The 23935-nt window shown below is 38.0% G+C and overlaps 1 protein-coding gene across 1 annotated transcript; it reads left to right on the forward strand.

The window, feature by feature from the left end:
• The first annotated feature begins 14234 nt into the window (after positions 1 to 14234).
• On the forward strand, positions 14235 to 16886 carry LOC122661183 (WAT1-related protein At3g30340-like). The gene is made up of 6 exons (XM_043856524.1): positions 14235 to 14441; positions 14880 to 14942; positions 15343 to 15459; positions 15750 to 16245; positions 16479 to 16630; positions 16732 to 16886. The coding sequence occupies exons 1-6, from the start codon at positions 14242 to 14244 to the stop codon at positions 16862 to 16864; spliced, it is 1161 nt and encodes a 386-aa protein (XP_043712459.1). The 5' UTR covers positions 14235 to 14241; the 3' UTR covers positions 16865 to 16886.
• The last annotated feature ends 7049 nt before the right edge of the window (positions 16887 to 23935 follow it).

Here is a 23935-nt window from a genome sequence, read left to right on the forward strand (position 1 = left end):
GATATGCGTATTTATCCCTTATTTTTACCAAATTTTTTTTTTTTGGTTACACACACCTGACATTCCCTGTAGCCCACCAAAGTGCCATCCACAGAGGCCATCCTGGAAACCTCTCCCAATAAAATTACCTTTTCAAAGTGAATAATAGTTATGGCCTTGTTCTGGTAATGTCATAAATTGGGATCCAGATCATGGTTCATGATCGGGATCGGCTGATATGGATCGGGATCGTCTAACCTCGGGCAAATATGATACTTTTGTCTCTGTTTTTTTATAAAAAAAAAACTAATTTTTTACATTTTTACCTCTGTCTGTACAGCTAGATCGGATCGGTCTCGACCAATACCGATCCAATCTGACCAAAATCGGCCGATTCGATCAGATACCTCAAACCATGATCTGGATTATAACTAGCAAAAATGGGAACGGTAATAAAACGGAGTTTTACGGTACGGGTTTTAAACGGTAAAAAATTATAAACGGACGGTCAAATAAAAGGGTCAAAAAAATAGAGAACGGTAAAAAAAGGAAAAACGGACGGTACGGGTTTTAAACGTTTATATTTCAAAAAAATAAAACTAAAAAAACGTTACTATTCTCATATAAATTGAGGAATTTTTATTTGAAATACATGCTTCTATTTTCGGTATCCATGCATTGATTTTGAGTTGAAGGTGATATCATGAAAAATGTAGCCCTTCGAGTCATCTTTACGTCGGTGAAAGAATCAAGTTGATCAGAGTTCGGGAGAGAGAGATATGGTCAGTTAAGTCCAAGGTCTTAAAAAACGCCAAAAAAATGGGAATGTGTTATTAACGTGTTTTAAACGCGTTTAAAACGGGAATGCTTTCCGTTTGCCCTTTTTTACCGTATGTTTGGGAAGCATATGACAAAACGTGTTTAAAACGGTAAAAAACGGGAACGTGTTTAAAACGGAGTTTTAAACGCATTTTTGCTAACAGTGATCCGGATCCTCTACTTTCGTCTGCCCAGTACTGCCGTGTGCCCCACAGACAAGTAAGGCGGAAAATACCGCCTTACCCCCCCGATTGCTTATGTGTGTGGCGAACGGGTAGGGGTAAAGCGGTATTTTCTGCCTTACTTATGTGTGGGGGTGCACACGGCAGTAGGGGCAGACGAAAGTAGAGGATCTCGGTTGCATAAATTGGGGACCGAGTTCTACCTCCACAACATTTTGGGCTTAACCTTAAGCCGATGTACCACGTGGTGGGCAGTCCTAACAAGCTTATTTGGATGGCCCCATCCAAATAACTTGACCCTTGTTACTATTATTATTATTAGGGAAAAAAACATTGCTTGGTTCCGTAGTTCCTACACCCAAACACAGGAGTTGAATAAATTTATCGCCCTACCCATAAAAATAAATAACCCATCTTTATCAATGCTTCTGGGTGTGCTTGTATTCGCCCTTGGGCTGGCGTAGGAACTACAAGACCAAGTAGTGATCTCTTGCCCTTATTATTATTAGTGTAATAGAATGCTACCCGGTCGTGGGCAAGGCATGGTTACCACGCTTAAACTAGGGATGTAAACGGATCGAATTCGGTCGGATAGTGGCATTATCATATTCGTATCCGATTATATTCGGACGGATTCGGATAATTTTCGGATAGTGATTTTTTGAATACAGGTTCTCCTAAATGGATATGAATACGGATCGAATACGATTTTTCGACTATCCGTTGACATATTTACCGTTTTTATAATGAGGGTTAGGGTTGAGACTTGAGAGTTCAGTAATTGCCCTTTCTTCTATTTTTCTTAGTCTTTTATTCTCTTACGTTTTTTACTATTGATTTTTTAATAGATATATAAGTCCATGTATCACATTACATAAAACAATATATATAAACCAATAGCAAATCTAGAAAAAGAATCACATTATCTTAACTTATAAATTTATAAAAATAAGATAACAAAATCCAACAAGGTAACTTAAAAGGATAGACAAACACAGAGTTATATTTCAGATATTTTATTACCATTGGATTGCTAAACGAATCGGATAATACTCGTTCGGATAGAGGGATTATCATATTCGTATCCGATTAGTTTCGGATGGATTCGAATTCTCTTAAACGGATATGAACGCGGATCGAATACGAACTTACGAATATCCATTTACATCCCTAGCTTAAACACAAAAAGTGCCTTGGGCGCCTAGAAATTCCACTTGTACATGTGGGTAAGGCGGTAATTTCAGTTGCCCAAGGCGCTTTTTGTGTCTAGGCGTGGTTGTCACGCCTTATGCACGTTTGGGTAGTGTTCTTTTCTGATTATTATTATTGTAAAATACATGTATCCTCCTAAAATACATCCAATATTCCTCATGCCCCTCCTCCTAAGGTTCACATCGTTAGTTTCAAGCATTAAATGCTAATGTGAAGAAACTAATGTACTAATTATACCTTTTATAGGGTTAAATTACCAAAATACTCTTAAGAAAAAACAAAAAAAAGATAGAATCTTTCAAAATATAAAATACCCAAATCGCCCTTTCTCCCTTTCCCTTTTCCTCTTTCCCTTTCGCAATCAAACGCCCTCAACCCTAGTTCAGCGGCGCCCCTTTCATGGTCTCCCATCGTCTGCTGCTTCTTCTTCTTTTTCGTTTTCTCTACCGATTTTCCAGAACAGGGAAACCAACCCATGACCCCCTCTTCCTCTGCCTTTTCCTACCTTTCTGTTTTGATGAAGGGGTTTAGTTCTGTGTGTATTTGGAAAAGAATAGACGGGCTGTTTCCATTGCTCATAAGTGGGGAATGAAATCTAGGGTTGAGAAATCTTAGCCTCGGTTAAGGAGAATGTTAAGAACGTTTTATTTAATTCATCCTTTTTCATTTGTTCTCATAAAAGAATTACATTGCAGACAGTATAACAGATTCAAAGAAAAGAGCAATTGTCCTTTACAACTTGCAATACAGAAAATAAATAAACATTTCCATCATCACCGTGACCCACTCCCATTCCAAAACCCCAACAAACGAAACCCATCTTCCGTCACTCTCTCCACGATCCTCTCTGCTGATTCTATCATTGATGTAAATCTCTTTGCCCACTTCTTCCTCCCTTCAAACAACCCTGATAAATCCAATCCTGACAACATCGAATATTATATCAAAAGCGCTCATCTAACCTTTTTTTTTGGCGACATTGTTAGATGCAAATCGAAAAGGGTTTGCATCTGATGGTTCTGATTTTGATCCTTCGATTGCAAGGATTTCTTGAACCAACCCACTTCCATTAGAGCCGGAAAGGGCGAGGATGAGACCATCGAGGCCGAACCAGGGGCGAGCAGAGCCTAATTTTCCGGTGGTGAAGTTCTGCTGATAACGGATGTATTTGATGGCGGAGAAGGCAAAGGAAAGGCCTTGTGAGAGTTGGACGCCACGAACGACGGGCATGGACATGAGGCCTGTGGCGGCAAGGAGGAAGAGGACGAAGGCGGTTGAGATGCCAGCGGCCGTGATTTGGGGGACGGTGAGATGGGTCAGGGCACTTAAGTCTTTTCAAATTAAAAAAAAGATCGAAGAAAGGAAAATTTGGTCAATAAAAAAAGTTATTTGTATTTAACACCTGAAATTAACAGTGTGGTCTTAAATGGTTTCAGGTTGAAAAGTAAGGGTGATACATGAAATTTTCAGGAGTTGCTTGCAGACTTGTCAGAATCTTAGAGGCATGAGGAATATTGGCTATAATTTTCAGGGGTGTGTGTGGATTTATAGAACCTTAGGGCATGAGAAATATTGGGTGTATTTTAGGGATAGTGTATTTTACCCTTATTATTATTAGGAGAACTATCACTAGGGGTGTCAATGGGTCGGGTTGGGCCGGGCCTACCAAAACCCTGACCCTGACCCTGACCCTGACCCAACCCTGGCAGGGCCAAGAAACCCTCAACCCTGACCCGACCCTGCCAGGGTTTTTCTCTGGCCCGGCCCTACCCGACCCGACCCTGATAGGGTCGGGCAGGGTCGGGTCGGCCCTGATTGACCCTGTCTTGACCCTGTTTTAACCCTGTCTTGACTCTGATTGATATATATCAAAGAATATATCTAAAAAAAACCTGAAAAATTCTGTAAATAATAAGAATAAGATGGGAAGGAGAGAGAGGGAGAGAGGGACTTGTAAATTTAAATAAAAATAATTCACAAACATCTATAAAAATCCATAAATAAAAATATTGCCATAAACATCCATAAATAAAAATACTCTCACAAACATCCATAAATAAAATACTTCCACAAACATCATAAAAATACTACCACAATCATCCATAATAATCTACCACAAATATCCATATAAATATCGCCACAAGCATCCATAAAAATACTCTGCTACAATCATCCATGAATAAAAATACGCCACAATCAACCATCAATCACAAGACATCCATGATCCATCTCCATGATATGCTTGAATGGGATTCCTGGAAAAAAAATGCCCAAAATGAGGGAAAAACTCTATTAATACAAACAGATGTCAAAGAAAATATTAGCTAATAAGAACTATTGTTTGGATACAAGTCCTTACCAGTTCACGCCAAATAAGTATGCATTATCATCCATCAAGTCAAAGTTATAGTTGCATCACCACAATCATTGTTAGTAGCTGAAAAAAAACACATTTAACAAATGAACAAATCAATAAACTTAATCATCATTCATAATGTTATTATTATTATTGTAATTAAATGATATAAGGGAATTTAAAAGGTTGTTACCTGATTCGATCTTCTCAAGGTCAATTAAGTTCTCTTCAACATCAATTGAAACCGGTGTCTGTCGTAGCCAATCTTGTGTACATACCAATGCCTCTACCATCTTAGGTGTCAAAGAGCTACGGAACTGGTCTAAAATCCTACCACCGGTGCTAAAAGCACACTCTGAAGCAACACTTGAGACAGGAATCGCCAAAACATCCCTTGCCATCTTATTTAGAACCAAAAATCGTGTACTATTGACCTTCCACCAATTCAAGATGTCAAAAGAATTGAGTTCATCCTCCTTCTCAATACCTTCCAACAAATATTTGTCTAAGTCAGATGTCACATGGAAACGCTCCTCCTCTTCTAATGCATTATGAAAACCCCTTTCTGAAAATTCACTGTCATCATCATCTATTGATGAACCATCAAAAGAGGTTGTAGATGAATCAACTCTCACTGTACTACTTGTCGACCCCTGCATTTGGTAATGTCTCAAGAGACGATCCATGACATTTTTAATCCTCTCAATTTTCTCTTCCACCTCATGTTGAGAATATAATTTTGAATAGCAATATTTCACATATCTCAACTTAAATCGTGGATCAAGAACACGAGCAACAACCAACATAATATTCATTTTGTCAGTGCCACTACCACCCCAATATTTGTCAAATTTTTCTTTCATTGCCAATGACATATCCCGAATCATGTCATCTTCACTTCTTGACCACTTGTTCAACTGTGATTCAATCACACTAATCTCTTTGAAGTAAAGATTTGAAGTAGTAAAAAGAGACCCAGACAATCTTGTAGTTGCATTGTAAAAAAACTCCAACATCTTGCATAAAACTTTAGCTCTCTCCCAATCTTGAGTAGTTGGGACCCCATCCTTGCACTCCATAGTAAAGTTTGGGTCTCTATCTTCTACACATTCAAAAGCTTTTTGAAACTCCAAAGCAGTTTGCAACATAAGATATGTAGAGTTCCAACGAGTAGAAACATCTAAACTCAAAGCTTTCTTACACTCAATCTTTTCTTGCTTACAACACAATCTAAACTGTTGTGACCTTGATGGTGAACTCCTTACATACTTCACTACAGAACGAACTCTACTTACAACATCTCCACAATCCTCAAGACCTTTCTTGACAATCAAATTCAAAATATGGGCAGCACATCTCATATGAAAAAACTCACCACCCAACAATAACCCATTTTTCTTATTAAATCTTCTCTTTAAATTTCGAATTGCAACATCATTACGCTTGCATTGTCCACTGATAATACTACACGTTTATCCAACCCCCAATCAATCAAACACAGCTCAAGGGCATTACTAATTGCTTCACCAGTATGTGGTGATGGGACTATGCAAAAGTTAATGATTTTCTTTTGCAATTTCCAATTTCGGTCAATGTAATGTGCTGTGAGGCACAAATAACCAAGATTTTGGATAGAAGTCCACATATCTGTGGTGAGGGACACCCGTTGAGCAGTTCTCTTAAACAAATCTTGCAACTTCTTTTTCTCCCCCAGATACAATTGCAAGCAATCTTGTGCCACAGTATTACGGGTCAAAGTATTAAACCTAGGCTGTAAAGCCTTACAAAAATCTCTAAACCCGTCCCGCTCTACAAATATAAATGGTAATTCATCCATAATAATCATGCGAGCAAGCGCCTTTCTACACAATTCATAATCAAATTTCCAAGCTAAGATCTAGTGATTGTACTCTTACCATCACTCGTGTCAACTTTAAAATCCAAAAGTTTTTGCTTCTTATTTTTTTCACTACTTGGACACAGAAGACATCTATCCAAATGTCGTTTTAGTGAACTAGTACCATGTTCACTTGCACAACCAAATTCCTTGTGGCAATACTTGCATGTACACTTAGTAGCTTTTGAACCACTAGGAGGTATAACTTTAGTGAAGTGATTCCAAACACTAGATGACCCTATAGTGAGGGGATTAGAAGATACCTCAGACGCATTAGAGTTTGGTTGTGCCTTTGTAGAGCTTGTCACAGGATCCTTAGAGCTTGATTCAACTGGATTTGAATTTGGATGATTTGAACTTGAGTTTGGCTGCCTTGGATTTGAGTTTTCCTCCATTGAGATCTGTACAAATTCAAAAATCCAGACATGTGTAAGATCTTTGAAACAATAAGTTGAAGAAAATAGTGAAGAAGAAGGAGACTTGCTCTATATGATTGATACATGGTGTGAGTGATGAGCTCCCACTCAGATTGATACATTAATGAAGAAGAAGGAGACTTGCTCTATATGTAGATCTGATCTGAAAGCACCACTCTTTCACACCCATTATAAGAACCCTTCCCTCTCCACAAAAAACCATCTTATCACACCCTTATCCACTCTCTCTGTCCCTCCCTTCTCAAGCTAGTTCATCTAATATAAGTAGCAGGGGAGATCTTTCCCATTGCATTATTTAGAGTGAAGTGATCTCTTTTCCGAGATAGCTGTTAATATGCAGATTTTGTGTATTTATTCTATCATACTGGGTTGTTATTGGATTTTTCCTCTTTCCTGGTCCCCTATCCCCTTCATTTGGACTCTGTAATATAAATACGCCACATCACAACTTAACAGATGGAGGCTAACGGTAGGGGAGGTCTTAGTAATTTTTTGAAAACTACAGGGGAATCATATGTAAGGTGGGAAAATCAAAGGGAAGAATGTGTAATTAAGACAAAGTACAGGGGAGGGGATGTAATTTTCCCTAAGTTAAATTAATTTACTAGTGTAAATTTACTACTAAACACTAGAAAGTGGAGCCAAAGTCTGATACTTTGACTCTATATCTATCATCTAAGAGTATAACAAAACAAATCCTTTAAAAAAAATTAAAAGTGATATCATCATAGTTTCTTGTAAATCTAACCTACCCTTTTATGATTATTGGTGATTTTAATGAAGTCCTAAGCCAAGATGATAAATTCGGGGGTACCCCTTTCATTCTAACTTCTCCTTTTGCTGCTTCCCTTAACTCCATCATTTATGATTTCTGTTTAGAAGAAATCTATCCTACAGGACCCTGGTTTACTTGAAGAAATTGTAGGAAACCACCTAACTGTGTACTTGAACACTTGGATAGATGTTTGGTCTCTAAAGAGTGGCTATCTGTTTGGCATTTTGCCTCTCTTCAAACTCTATCCTCAATGGGATCTGACTACAATCCTTTACTTCTAAACTCCAATTCCCCTCAGATGTCTTTCAGGAAAATTTCATTTCAAATTGGCTTGGGTTAATCACCCGGAATTCCAAAAATACGTTGCTTCTTCTTGGGGAGATATCCAAGCTGAGAACCTGATGGTTAAATTAAATGGAATCTCACTCAGATTGAAAGACTGGAATGTCAAGGTATTTGGAAGATTGGAGAAGATAAAAAATGAGGCTTTTGAAAAAATTCGATCCTTGGAAGGTTCTACTTTGATAGACCAATCTATTCCCACTTACAGGAGGCCTATAAGACTCTTAAGTTCATACTTGAAGCAGAGGAGACTTTCTGGCTCCAGAAATCCAGACAATCATATATTTCAGATGGAGATAGAAATACTCGATATTACCACTCCTTTGCTAAACAAAATCTTCGATCAAGGAGGATTTATTTTCTTAAGAATTTTGAAGGCAAAACAATTACCTTAGCCCCAGAAATTTCACATCTCTTTGCAACCCATTTCAAGGAAATTTTAATCTCATCCAATCCTCTTGATTCATCCTTCATTGAATGCTTATTTTCACTACTCCAATTTTCTCAGGGTTTTCTATCCTTATCCTCCACTCCAACCCTCGATGAAATACAAACAGCAGTGTTTAGCATTGAAGCCCTTAAATCTCCTGGGGTTGATGCTTTATCTGCTGGTTTTTATCATCATTGTTAGGATATAGTTAATCCTGAAATTTTTAACTTTGTGCATCATTTTTTCTCTTCTTCATACATTCCTCCAAGAGTTAATCATACACTTCTCACCCTCATACCAAAAAAAGAGAATGCTTGTGTTGTGGAAGATTTAAAGATTTAAAAAACAACAAACACAGACATGAGATCAAGACTCAAGAGAGATGCATTTCAGATCTGAATCCACGCATACTAGCAAGACTATTGCGAGGATGGGGAAAGACCCAAATAAGAATGAAGTGCTGAATATTAGAACATACCTTGAGTCCTTGATGCGAATTTGGGAAGGAGGAACCGAGGAAGAAGAAGGTGCTAGTCGTCGAGCGGCGGCTTTCTCAGCTTCTCGTGGATGAAGAAGAAGAACGGGAAGACTGAAAATGTGAAAAGTGAAAACAAAAAGGGAATATGGCCATATGGGATTAGGGTTATTTATCACTCTTAGGGGTATTTTGGTATTTTCAGCCATATAAAGGCTTATAAAGAATTCAGGGTCGGGTCAGGGCCGGGCCGGGCTAGGCCCGCCATCTTGAGCCCGACCCGACCCGACCCTGCCAGGGTCAGCCAAAATCTCAACCCTGACCCGCCCTTCGGGCTAGCAGATCAGGGTCGGGTTCGGGCGGGTTCGGGCCAGCCGGGTATTATTGACACCCCTAACTATCACCTCCTACCGTCTAAAGTTTCCATAATATCAATCTAATTCCCAAGTTTTGAAAAATAATAATAGCTTCCCTTACTTTTTAAAGATTCTTTAACTGTTAAAAAATGCCTAAATGATGATGTGGCATGTACAAATTTCTAAAACCTCAAAATACTCTTACGTTCTTTTTACTTCTTCTCGCATCTCCTCAAACCCAAATCCCAGACGACAACATCACCGGCGAGAGCAGTGACGATGATGGTGATTTTACGATAACAGTAAAATCCCATCTACTGTTATCCTTTTTTCTCTCGGGATCCATGTCTTCTCTTTCTCTTCTGTCTCTATATTCTATTAGATAATCTGAGGTTGTCCAACAGGATATATCATCTGGTTCTGAATCAGAACTTCTGGTATACCCAAAAAGAGGAAAACCCATCTAAGTAGTTAATTGACCCATATTAATGATTGCCAAAATGGGTTTCATAATTGGTATGGGAAGCAGGAACAGCACATGGCAGGATTGCCAAGTGTGGGCGTTGATTGGCTCTTCTCCGCTACCAACCAAAAAGAGATGAGGACTGAGTTGCAGAACTGATGGTTCTTTTCTGGCAGTAGCAGACCTGCTATAAGGCATTAAAACCCATGCCATGCTCACCAGTGGAGGAGGAGAATAGATCCTCAGGTCATTTCAGCTGTAATTCTCGTTCTTCAATCGGTGATAAGAAATAGATTTCGTTTTAAGATCAGTGTTTTAAAAATATAAATTGGAATTTTTGGGCTGGCGATCTTTTTCTAGCCGTTGGGTTTGGAATTTTTCTGGTAGGTGGTCCTCAAGCTCAACTACTCAAATCTGAATTGCTTTGGTGTTTCTTCTGTAACTGAAACCTGTCTATTAAATGAATGCCTGGTCATATTTGTAACCTCCTTGGAGAAGATAAAAAGAAAGAAACATGAAACATACAAACCAGTTTAATGTATTTGAATCTCTCGTACAACTCTCTAAATGCTTTGGAGCAACCTCTCCTAAGAGGGGTTTCGCAGAGGGGTTTCAGTGGTGGTGGGTGTCCTGACGGTGGAAGAGGATCGGAGGCGGCAGTGGTGGCGATGATGGTGGAGAGAAGAGGAAATGGGAGAAGAAGAAGTAAAAGGGAAAATAGGGGAGGGCAAAATTGGAATAAAATGATATTAAGGGTATTTTGGGATTTTAGAAATTTGTACATGCCACATCATCGCTTAACGGCGTTTTTTAAGTGCTATGGGACGGTTGATAGAATCTTTAAAAAGTATTATCATTTTTCAAAACTTGGGGATTTGGTTGATATTATAGAGACTTAGAGGGGAAGGGGATGATATTTCCCCTTATTATTATTATTATTATGGGAAAAAAAATGATGTCTGGTCGAGTGGAACCTGTCCCACAAAACTACCTCCCTACCTTGATAAAATAAAAAATCCCCTCTATTTTGATATCCTTGCATACGCTCTCATTGGTCCCCATATTAGTGCATAGATCACGCAACGATCGGCCATCAACTCCTGACGCAGTTCTCCCAAAGGAGTAGTGAACCACCAGGGCAAGCCCTGGATCGACAAGAATTAAATTTGATGTTACTAAGAATAGTTAAATTAAGATGTCACCATTATACATGTGCATATAATATAAAAACAAATATTACTTAATATATATATATATATATCTATAATACAAAAGATTATTATTATATTGACATGATTGATGCCATATATTGCATCTAAGCGTTATGATTATAGTCTAATGTAATCATTGAGCATGAGTGCGCTTTGTTTTTTTCTTATGGGAGAGCATGACCCTTCTTTTTATTCGTAGAAAGGTGCTAGCAAAATTAATCCATATAATACTGGCCCTTTGAGAGTACATATTGAAGCTTCCTCTGTTATGAATATTTTTATGCTCCAACTCATTCAGTATATTTTTGCCCAGGATGTTCGGCACGTACTGTCGGTTTTCACCATTATTATGTACTTCGATCATATGGATTTCTAATAATAAATTGGTATTTCAGCATCAATCCCTCTCACCACTGCACATACTCCGTCTTGTACATATTTGGACTGTTAAGTTAGCCTCTCTATCTCATGTTTCGTTTTATGAATCATTGTCGTAACTCGTATACGTACAACGGAACCAAGCACTACCGTCTCATGAGATTCTCTACACTTATATTTGAGAGGATATGTTGATTCATCTTCTTTATTCTGTGGGTGTATTACGGTACGTATTACTCTCCCATTCCAAGGGACCTGGTTCTATCCAGTCGTGGTGGGAATTAGACGATTCAATTTCATTAAACGACACAAAAAACAAGAGTAAAGTGATCATTTCACATGTGGGGCTTATCTAGATAATAAAATAATATAGATTAAATAATTATATCGTGAGTAGTTCCGACAAGAGTTATAGTACACCGACGGGCAAAGGGCAAATGATCTGGTCAGTAAAGATGAGCGGAAGCATGCTTCTTTTGTAAAACCCAAGTAGTTAACCCCAAGTGGTGTTTTATTAATGTTATATAACACATGCACGCCAATTCTCAAAGAGAGAATGAATGAATTAGATGATGATGTGACTTATGAAATTGGTTGAGAGTACATGCAGAAGCATCCTCCTGATGATATATATATGCTTTAACAGCTCCATCGATCACTAGTAAAGTGAACGATGCGTGACTTTCTCATCACTTTGTATATATGTTAAGACTTGACATTTTGATCGCATCAAATATTATTCATTTTCCAATTAATATTCCCACCACAGTCGTAAGTCGCAATTGGGCAATTCAACAAACACATAAAATGCGGTTGGGGGCCCTTGCCTGCTGAGTGTTGTTGACTGCCGCTGCCGTAGCTAGCCAAAAAATATAAAAAATTAGGAGTATAAGATGCTATGCTCATCGTGAAAAAAATATATATATATAAAAAGAGAGAGAGAGGGCCAGTAGTTTTTTTTTTTTTGATAAAAATATTTATTATCTGAGGAACAAAGGAGTAATACTTTAATAGTAGTACAGTACAGGCTCTTGATTTTTTAAAAACAGTTGTTGGATAGACCATATATAGTAAGTGTGGAATAATTGTGGACGCTTTGAGTCTAGATCCTCTACAGCGTCAATGAAGAAGATTCCTCTCTAATAACACTCTCCTAAGGCCACGTTCATATCTTTTCATGTTGATTTAACTCCGTTTTTCTCATTTTTTTTCTTTCCTGATTTTCTATTTTTCTATAGGAATCCATACAATATGATTTAAAAGAAAATAGGTAATTAAATTTAGAATCTAATCTCTCTCTCTCTCTCTCTCTCTCTCTCTCTCTCATGCCTTATGCGAAACAATCCTGCAACTCAGTTCTTGGGCTGAGGTATTATCGCATCGTGAGGAATTGGTATCATATCGCTTGTATCGGGGCAATATGTAACGGTTTTGGTTGTGGTCGATCTTGATATTGTGTCAATATTGTATCGGTGATACGTTATGGACAAGAGGTAAAACAGTCAAATATCTTTTTTTAAAGGAAAATCAAGGGTAATTTTGTCAGATGCAGTCGATCCTTGTCGATATCGTAGCGGTATCATATTGGTTTTGCAAGTAACCGTTACCTGATCCAATACCATGCAGTAAAACCATGGGTTCTAGTGATCGATAACGGTCTCTACCAATCCAGATCGGTTAGGTTCACCCCTGTTTCCTTAAAAAAAAATAGATTTTTTAATTTAATTTAAAATTTACCCTTGTCTGTACTGGCCCACCGATATTGGATCGGCAAGGAATCGGTATTGGTCTCAACCTGATGTGAATTAGCCGATCCGATATTGATTCTTCAAACCATGATCTTGATATTGTATCGATACTGTATTGGTGAAATGGTGCAGACAAAGGGTATAGTAGTAAAAAATCTATTTTTTTATAAAGAAAGTTAGGGGGTAAACTTATCTGATACAACCGATCAGTGTCGATGCTATATCGAGAGTTGCATGATTGTTTTGCATAATTAAAAGGGAGAGAGAGAGAGAGAGAGAAATTTAGATTTGAGATAAGATTCTGGATTTAATTACCTATTTCCTTTTCAATCACGTTTTATGGATTCTTGGAGAGAAAAGAGAATGAAGAAAGGAGTTAAGTCTCCGTGAATGACTATGAAACGTGGCCTTAAGAGAACGTTATTGGAGAGTAATCCTCTTCAATGATGCTGGAGAGGATCCAGACTTGCTTTGAAGTAATTGAGACGATATATTAAAGTACACCGCACCCACGTTGCATTGTGCATATAAACGGAAGTTATGGATGGAGCTCATGGCGAATCTCATCTTCTCAATACTGTTGTTGTTGTTTTTTTGTAGTAGTAGTCGTCCACTAATTTAATTTAACAAAGTTGGACGATGTGGGAGGATGAGATCATCCGATGATGCAAATTAATTTATAAGCCGGGCCGGGAGGGGTGTATGTACATCAGTACATGTGGTGTTGTCTGTCTTAATTGGGAGGATGAGGATGAGATCATCATGATTTGAATGAATATGCGATTCCCGTTTCCACTTGCCATGCAGCCGCCAAAAAGGAGATGCTAAGCAAAAGACTGATCAATTAAAACTATTTGTAAAGAAGGATCGCCAAAATTGATTCTTAAAGTGATGATGTGATTTGCTGCTTTTTTTTATTTTTTTGATGATCAAAGAATTTTTCTTTTTCTTTTTATTTCCCAAATTAAGGGTTTGCTTTTGTGCCTAACTTATTCTGGATGAGTTCATTTGCTACAAGTGGCATGCATCTCACTTTCTCTCTCTCACATTATTGTTTGATGCAACTGATCTCTGGAGGGACAGACACACATATCTATATAATACTTACACATCAATGAATTAAGACTTGAAAATAAGGCCGGGTTGGCTGGCTGGCTGGCAGGAATTAAGGAATGGGATCGATGCCTGCAGCAGAGAACAAGTGTTGGGAGGAATGGAAGCCAATGTTAGCAATGGTGGGCGTAGATATTGCTCTGGCCACCGTGAATCTGCTTCTGAAGAAGGTGCTTGAGCAAGGATTATTGAACCACCTGGTTTTGGTCACCTACCGCCAATCTATCTCCACGCTTTTCCTAGCTCCCCTTGCCTATTTTTGGGAAAGGTACCTACCTCTGGATTTGGCTCCTGTAAGTCCTACAGTGGCAGGAGCTGGAGCATCCAACCCATGGAAACCACCCAAAAACAGGGGGTGGGGTGGTCATTTCACTTGTGGGGGCCCAGGTGGGACCCACCTGTGAAATGACCACTCTACCCCTGTTTTTGCTGTCGTTTAGCTAGGCTGGACGCTCCAGCTCCCGCCACTGCAGGACAGGAGCGAAGGGCACCTACCTCTACCTCTACCTCTACCTACCTACCTAAACTACTAGACCGATCATATGATTAATAGTTAATACTACTTATATCATTATCTATCTATAAACTTTTTTATATATTTGTCTGTTGATATTTCATAATTGATATTAATTACGAGATTTCATTAATTAATTAATTTCATCAGATTTGGTTAATTAATTGGCTGCTTAATTGCTTAATTTTGCAGGAAAAGCAGACCAAAACTCACGCCTCTCATCTTATGTTACCTTTTCTTCAGTGCAATGCTCGGGTTGGTTGGCAAGCCCTCATTATATAGCCCGGCCCTGATCATCATGTCCATTGATTATGATATATATAAATAAATAATATATATCACTTTCGGATTATTGATTTTCAATAAGTTTCATCATCTATCAACTCTCTCCCTTTTTTTTTTTTTTTAGGTAAAAATCTATCAACTCTCTCCCTTAGACTAGTTAATTGGGACTTAATTAATTGGGAGATCAGACCAACAGATTTCATTACTTCTGTCATTTATTAATTAGTTATTTAAGAGTATTAATTTAATGTTGATGCGCATGTATATGCTGATATGCTGCTGTTTGTTGTTCTTAATAAACTACATTCACATACATAATAATAATATACTTAATTTGCTGCATATGTGGCCTACCATGTCTTTCCTGCAGGGCGACCATCACACAAAACCTATTCCTTTATGGGATTGATTTCACCTCTGCAACCTTCTCCTGCGCCTTTATCAACATGGTTCCTGCCATCACATTCTTACTGGCTATACCATTCAGGTGATATATTAATTACTTAAGTCGATCATTAGGTTCCAACTTAAATTATTTTAATAGCTAGCCAAATGGCCCAAATCTATATATACATATATCAATTAATTAATTACTCACTAATATACGATTAATGATATATAATATAATGTACGGATCAGTCATAGCATGCTATGTTTTTGAGTTTTTTGTTTTATGTTTTATGTTTTTTAAGGTAAGATAGCATGCTATGTATGATGTGTATTAATATTCATTCAATCTTCTGACATCCAAAAAAAATAAAAAAATAAAAAAATCAGGCTAGAGAGCGTGAAGTTGAAGAGCATGAGCGGGCGAGCCAAGGCGTTGGGTACAACGATATGCGTTGGTGGTGGCATGTTGCTGATACTTTACAAAGGAATACCATTAACGAAGCCGATGATGATAATGAACTCGAACCAGCTACGTAATTACTATGCCCTGCCACCAACGATAACGAACCAGCAGCAGGGGTCGCCACCCTCCTCCGCCTACTTTAGCAGTTCCAGCAGGCGGTTGAGTTTGAATCCCAACAAGGGAGCGGGTGAGAGATGGACCATCGGTTCACTGGCTTTGGTTGCTGGCAGCATCTGTTGGTCATCATGGTTCCTTCTCCAATCAAAGATTGGGAAGCACTACCCATGCCACTATTCTAGCACAGCAATCATGTCATTCTTCGGTGCCTTTCAATCTGCTCTGCTAAGCCTCCTCTTTCACAGGGACATTTCCATGTGGATCCTCAAAGGCAGAGTTGAGATCTTCACCGTCCTTTATACTGTATGTATATAAATATTTAGTCCTACACACATTATTTATCATCATACTCTATATATAATATATTTATATGAGAAAATCTTTTAATTTTTTTAAACCTCTGTATTTAATAACTGTTGGAATTAAACAATCAGAAGCATAGTTAAAAAATAAAATAAAATGTTACAGTCCTTATTATTAATTAATTAATTAAGTTGATTGATGACCTATAATTAAATGTGGAGGGGTGGGTGCAGGGAATAATGGGATCAGGGTTATGTTACGTGGGCATGGCATGGTGTGTCAAGAAAAGGGGTCCACTCTTCACTGCAGCATTTAGTCCCCTCATTCAAATCATCGTAGCTATGTTTGATTTCTCCATCCTACATGAACAACTTTACATTGGAAGGTACGTAAGGGTATATATGACTTCCTGATTTGCCTAAAATTATTATTATTGTACAGTTCTTAACCTGATGATCCATTGGATTGAAATTACGACTTTAACAGCATACTGGGATCCATTCTTGTAATTGTCGGCCTCTATGTTCTTTTGTGGGGTAAGAGCAAAGAGGCAAAAGATAACGTGACAAAGCCCCTAGTAGAAGCAGAAGAGCAAGTAGATCAAGCGACACATATATGATACATCATCATCACTGATGTTCCTCCTTTCAAGTGTGGGAATCTTGGCTAGCTTAACTAGCTTTCATAGAGATTTCATGGTATCAAAGTTCTTGCTAGTGGAAGATAAAGCTAATCCATTCTCAAGACATCAATAAATGCATGAATTAATGAGCATAAGTGAATGTACGGCATTCCAATGCTTTGCATTTTAATTTTTTAAGTGTTGGAAGTATATATATATAATTGTGTTCATCAAACTCAATTTAATTGTTAAATGTCATTTATTAATGCATGATATTATTGTTATAGGATATTATGATCTGTCCAACAAATTCAAAATAATATTTTTAATTTATATTAATTCACATTTACTTTTATATAGGCGATTGTGTGTCCTGCCTGAGGTACGACCTCAAAGTATTCACAACTTGGAATTGAGTTAGGCTCTTTGTTTGCATGGTTGTTGCATTGTATGTTATAGAGAACAGAGATTCCAGACACAAATGTAGGTACACTTTTGTGTGTATATCGGACTCGATCATTCGAGAATTCGAGAATTGGACATAGTTAATGTCGGATATTTAGTGTAAAAAGGGTTCTTGTGATAGCCTTTTATGTTTAGAAGCGAATGCTGATGAAATTTGCACATTGCGAGGCTGTTTATCAGATTATTGTAAAGCATCTTGACAAGCCATCAATTTAAAGAAATCTTGTATGACTCTCTCTCCAAATACTCATCCTAAATTGGAGAGATGTTTTTCTTGAATTATGAAAATTTCTTATGGTATTGGCCCAAAAACAAAAACCTTGGGTTGCCAATAGACTTTTTGTGTTTCTAAATGGGACCTGTTTCAAGATCTTTCTGCTAAAACTAGGAATAAACTTCAAGGACGGAAGACCAACAAGCTTCTTTCCCATGCAGATAAGGAAGTCTTATTGAAGTCTGGGATTTTTTTCAATGTTCAAGTATGCATGTTTACACTTCAAACTACCTGCCCCACAACATAAACATCTAAGACAGCTAGTGGTAAATTTCTTCGGGGGTGTAAAAGATGGTCGTCCAAAATTGCACTAGATTTCTTAGAACCGTTTGTGTCGATCAAAGGAGAAATGGTGTCTTGGCTTTCGTGACCCATTTATACTCACCAGTACCTTACTGTCAGGTTACTTGGTGACTATGGTCCAATACAGACTCTTTATTAGGATGTTTCCTAAAGGCTATATACTACCCCCACACAATTCTTTTTTACTGACTGTTGTTGGCAGTGGTCCAAGTTGGGCTTAGAGAAGCATCATTGAGGGTCAACAAGTGCTAAAATCAGGTCTCTGTTGGCGTGTCGGTACTGGTGAAGCTATTGACATATGGGCTGATAATTGGTTACCAACTTTACTAGGTTACAGAGTCACAACTCCCCCCATAGCCGGGTGTGCCAACTCATTGGTCCTAGTAACAATGCATGGAGGTGTGATTTGTTGGATCTTCTACTTGGCCCATAAGACATTACGCAATTCTAAAGATCAGCATCCCTCCATTTTCTCAAGAAGATAAGCTTGAATGGTATGCTTCCAAGAATGGACTCTACTTAGTTAAAAGTGCTTATCATTATCTCTCTAAACGGTTAGCAGGTAAGGACTTCACCAAGGCTTCCTCCTCCATGCTGAACTATGGGATTTAGTTCTGAATGACGTATAGAAACGCATTTGGAATTGCAAAATTACACCAAAGATTCAGCATTTTCTTTGGGGTGCATGTGCTTCTAGGCTAGCGACTACTTTTGCTCTTCATCTACGAACACTTCTTCCTGATTTAGAATGTGATCATTGTGGAAAAAAGGAATCTATCTTGTATATTTTGTTGGAGTGTCCTTTTGCACATATTGTATGGTTTGGGAGTTCTTTAGGGTTCACCGCCCCACATGGAACTGAGTATTATTTGCCTCAATGGATTCAAGGATGGAATTCTTTTGCACATCTTTGGAAGGCAGTAAGTCGCAATTTAATGTCTCATTTTTCATTCATTTGTGGACGGTGTATTTGACTTCCTGAAGAGTAATTAGTTCTTTCGATGGAGCCTTGTACGAATATCTGAATACATCTTTTAATCAGGGTTTGCTGCTTCATCGATCCATCTTCAAGAATTTCCTACCATTCAAGAGTGGAGTCCACCACTAGTATATTTCTTCGAGATTATTGTGATGCAAGTTTGATTCTAGGAACCGATAAAGGAGGACTTGGAATCATCGTTCGTGATCATGCTGACAATCCATAATTAGCATTATCATGTGCATCAAGCTTCAACGACCTCGTTGTGGGTGAAGCCATGCAATTCAATTATCACTACCAGAATCGATATCTGGAGGCTATGATAATCTAATAGTCGAGTCAGACGACAAAGCTATAATCACCTATCTTGAAAGGAACTATGCAAATTCTCCTTTGGAGACGAGGTCTATCCTTGAGGATATCATGTACTTGTCTTCTCACTTTGTTTCTTATACTTTCCAGTTTGTTCCAAGGGAGATTAACAACTTAGCTGACTCCCTGACAAGGAGGGATCTATCAGTTACATGTACGACGGTTTGACCCAATTCTGATCCATAGTTACATGGGTGTGTTTTACTCCTACCATGAGTTTCACACACTGAATATGAATAATGGGAGTTGATTGGTAACACTCAAAAAAGTGATCTCAATGGTTTTGATTAATGGGAGCAGTTTGAGAGCGAAATTCCAATTGGTATTCCAGCCTGATTCCATGCTCCCATAAATTAGACCGGCCTTAAATTTGCTATGGGAGCATGTATTGCATAACATTTATGATATGATTTTATGATTCAGAATCATTAACGGAGGAAACAAATAATTGAACAAGCCTGACATTTTGGTTGAACACAACCCATCTCATCACTCTGTACACAAATTAAGCGACACCAAGAGGAGCGACGAGCTTTAAACTTCATTCTGCTAACGTCATCTTCTACTACGGTAAATACAACTTCTTCTTCTGTAAATCATGTCCTTCTTAAAATCTTAGAATCCAAAAGTTTCAACTAGCTTGTAATTTTTCTGCCTTGTTTTGCAAGGAATTTTTTCCCTTCTCATATCAATTCCATCCAAGCAACGGATCATCTGATAAATTTTCATTTTTTTTTTTGGGAATGTGTTCATATCAATTTTGCTAATTTGTGTTCATCATTATTTGAACTGTTGTGGTTTGGTGCGAATGGATTCTTTTTTTCTTTTTTTTATAATTATTGAAAATCCAATGGAAACCAAGGTTAAACCCATGAAATGATGTTGTACGCCCCCATTCCCACTGGAGTATCCCCCATTCTTGATATTCAGATTTAGTGATGGATCCCATAACAGTCTCAATACCTTCACCTCCCTCAATATCTCTCATGAATGATATCCAACAATATATAAACAATAAACCACTGACTCTATATGGGTAGCATATGGCAGGGCAAAGCAATTTATATTGTGAATGAGCTGCTTTACAATCAAAGGCCTTCAGCCCAAACACTGCTCCACGTTTCAAAAGGTGGTTCTCAAGAGTCCTTAAGATCCCTGACGGTGATGATTCCCATAAGTATCTCATTCTCCCAATTGATATTGGCGTGTCAAAAGTTGAGCTATTTCAAGATAAAAATGATAAAACTGCCAAAAGACTCCAAGGGTGGAAGGATCAATTCCTAACTAATGTAGGGCGGGAACTCTCCTTAAATCTAAGGCTCTCTCTATGTCGACATTTGCATCTTCTCATTTTAAATTTCCAACATCCCACCACGACAAATTTGCTGAGGATCCATCTTGTTTCTACTGGGAAAAAAACTCCTCAAGGCCAAAAGATCCATTGGGCCTCTTCAAAAAGAATGTGCGAAATGAAATTTAATGGTGGATTGGGTTTTAAGGATTCAAAACAACATAACCAGCTGGCCCCCCTTTCCAATGTAGCATGGCGTCTATGGAGTTGCCCGGATTCCACATGGGCTCGGTATATGAAAGCAATTTATTATCCCCATTGTGATTTCTTGCAAGCCACTGTGGGATGTCAACCAACTTGGACATAGTGAAGTATATTGACTGGGTGCAAAGTACTTCTTATGGGCTTTCTCTAGCAAGTAGGGAATGGGGACCAAATCAATATTTGGGACGATCAATGGGTTCCAAGCCTACCCAACTTCAAACTTCAACACCCTCGCCCGGACGCATGCTCATTGCATCTTGTATCCGATCTTATTGACGATGAGAATAGGCATTGGAATGTCCATCTTATGGAATCCTATCTCCACCCAATTGACATTTAAGGCAATCCTTGAAATTCATCTTCCCTTATTTGCAAGGGATGATACCTTAATTTGGAGAGGAGCATCAAATGGTTGTTCTAGTGTGAAGTTTGCATATCATGTTCTATGTGCTAAAAGCATGGTTGATGCTTCATCTTTAGCATCATCACCAACTTCAAGAAGAGTGGTGCCATCCAAGGTGCGGAAGAAAATATGGTCTTGTCATACCCTTCCAAAAAGTAGATCCTTCTTTTGGTGTGTATGTGCGGATGGACTTGCAACAATTGAAGCTTTATCCCATCGGAGAATTCCTTTGGAGATAGAATGTGTACGATGTGGAGAGACTATAGAAACAATTGATCATGTCCTCTTTGCATGACCTTTCACAAGGGTAGGGTGGTTTGGTAATACACTATCTTATACTTCCCCAGTTCTGATGACTCCAAGCATACTCCTTTGGGCCACGAATTGGAAGGCTTTGGGAGTCCATGGAAAGAGAATTTCCAAGGATACCATTTCTCTTTGCAGCTTCATTGCATGGTATATTTGGTGGGCTTGTAATGATTATGTTTTCAAGAGGCACTCATGGTTTGCCAAGGATGTCATTAATCAAGATCAATGGGCTTCACTAATTAAGTTCCAAGAATCATGCACTCCATATCCAAGTATCACGATTGATCACACTCCACTACAAGTTTTGTCCTGGGAGCCTCCTGCAAGAGGATATTTAAAGCTTAATTGTGATGCATCTTTGGTATCTGGTAGCACTGATGGGGGTCTTAGATTCAATTTTTGGGATAACTATGGCAAACCTTTGCATGCAACATCTGAACTAGCTAGCTATGTTCACAATTATTCTCATTGGTGAAGCAATAACAATTCGAACGGGGTCCTTCAAGTAATTGAAGATAGTTTGGACTATTTGAATACTGAATCTGACAACAAAGTATTGATTTCACTTTTCAATGATGATTCAACTGATCCACCTATTTCTTTCATCTTTATCGTGCACGATATCACATATTTGGCTTCAAGATTGGAATCTTGTACTTTTGTTTTAATCCCAAGGGATAAAAACAGTTTAGCTAACTCCCTTGCTAGGAGGGCCCGATCCTTGATGTGTAGAACTGATTGGCCAACTTCTACTCCATGGCTTCTAGAAGCTTGTAACTCATAATGCATGTGTGCCATACATCCTTTTTCAGTGGAGCTTTATTTACCCAAAAAAATCTTAGGATGAGATGGCAATCTCCATAAATTGTTGTTTTGGAATTGATCATTTTGGCATTAATCATAAATAAGAAAAATGTTCACTGCCATTGAGTGCATTGCATTGTCTCTCTAAGAACTTAATTAGGTGAAAAATACACGTCTTCTCTATTATCCAAATTTGTGCTATCTGATTTTCTAGGTGATAGGAGTTGTATCCGATGGACTTCATGAGTGCTAGATACACATGCAAAAAACATTTTGAGCTCCATCAACTGATACTTATTGTAATTTATCAGCTTGAGTAATATTTGTTTGTCTCGTTCACTATTTCCTTTCCTACATATGGTTGTCTATTTTTCTTTCTTTTCTTGATCAGCATCAATAAAACAATTCCATTTAATATTTGATATGTTGTTGTACAATGGAACTGGAAGTACTACAGTAAAACCTTCAAAACCCCCCAAAAAAATCCATACCATATTCTTGATATTCATGGCATTTAGTATATAAAAAAAAGTAGGGAATTAAAAACTTGCATACAGATATAGCACATAGAAGTGTAGGGGACATTGGAATCAAATTAAAGAATTCCTAACTACCCCAATAAGTTCTTCTATTGCCATTGTCCAATCTGTATTAGCACGAGTTCTTTGGTAAATTTTGGGTGGTCTCTAGATAATCTATTTTTTGTTTCCTTCCATAACTTCCTCACAATTGCATGCATATGGAACACGATTCCATAATGTGCTACCATTCGATCTGCCAGAACAACTTATCAATACCTGATCTACGTCCTGTGTAATAAATAATCAAAACATAATGGGGAAACAAGTCCAATTATATCCATCAAAGGACATTTAGCAAAAAAAGAGTGAAACTGCTACTTGGATTCATGATGCTGGTACAAAAAAGCTGAAATGGGATTTGAAGCTTGTTTAGTGAAGTGTGTAAGTGTAACATATAGCTAAAGCTGGGTTGGGTAAATCTCTAGCCTAACTTATAATGTGGTAATTATAAATCGGCACTCTTGAATGGAAATATTAGTATTGGGAGTGTGCAACAATTAATTAAGTACATTAAAAATATGCTTTTCATCCTTTTCTAATGTCTTTCTTTGTTCAAATTGTTTTGGTAAATTCCCAGTTCACCACGTTTATCATTGTTCGAATTGCTTTGGTAAATTTTCATTTTTTTCTAATGTCTTTCAAATTACATTACATTCATGTCTCTATTGTTGTATACTAGAAGTTACTTTTCCAATGACATTTGAAAAATGGCAAATACTTCGACCAATGATGTGGAGCCTGCAAAGTGGACCAAAAGTGAAGTTGATGCCTATGTTTGTACAATGGTTTTAGAGGTAAAAAAGGGCCATGAAACAACTAGCACCTTCAACAAGACTAGTTGGAATAACATAATGACCAATCTTTAGGCCAAATTAGGCCGGCCCTTTACAATGTTATAGCTTAGAAACAAAATGAGCAAACTAATAAATAATTATGCCCGTTTCAAAAAGCTGTTGGAAACAACGGGCTTCGATTGGAATGCAGTGACAATGACTTGCATTGTAGAGGATGATGTTGTCTGGG

This window comes from Telopea speciosissima, chromosome 1 (genome assembly GCF_018873765.1).
Source record: "Telopea speciosissima isolate NSW1024214 ecotype Mountain lineage chromosome 1, Tspe_v1, whole genome shotgun sequence".
NCBI classification, from domain to species: Eukaryota; Viridiplantae; Streptophyta; class Magnoliopsida; order Proteales; family Proteaceae; genus Telopea; species Telopea speciosissima.

Coding starts and splice junctions, on each gene's coding strand:
- LOC122661183 (XM_043856524.1), top strand. CDS start 14,242: ATGCCTGCAGCAGAGAACAAGTGTTGGGAGGAATGGAAGCCAATGTTA. Junction 15,460..15,749: donor TTACTGGCTATACCATTCAG/GTGATATATTAA, acceptor TAAAAAAATCAG/GCTAGAGAGCGTGAAGTTGA. Junction 16,246..16,478: donor TCTTCACCGTCCTTTATACT/GTATGTATATAA, acceptor GGGTGGGTGCAG/GGAATAATGGGATCAGGGTT.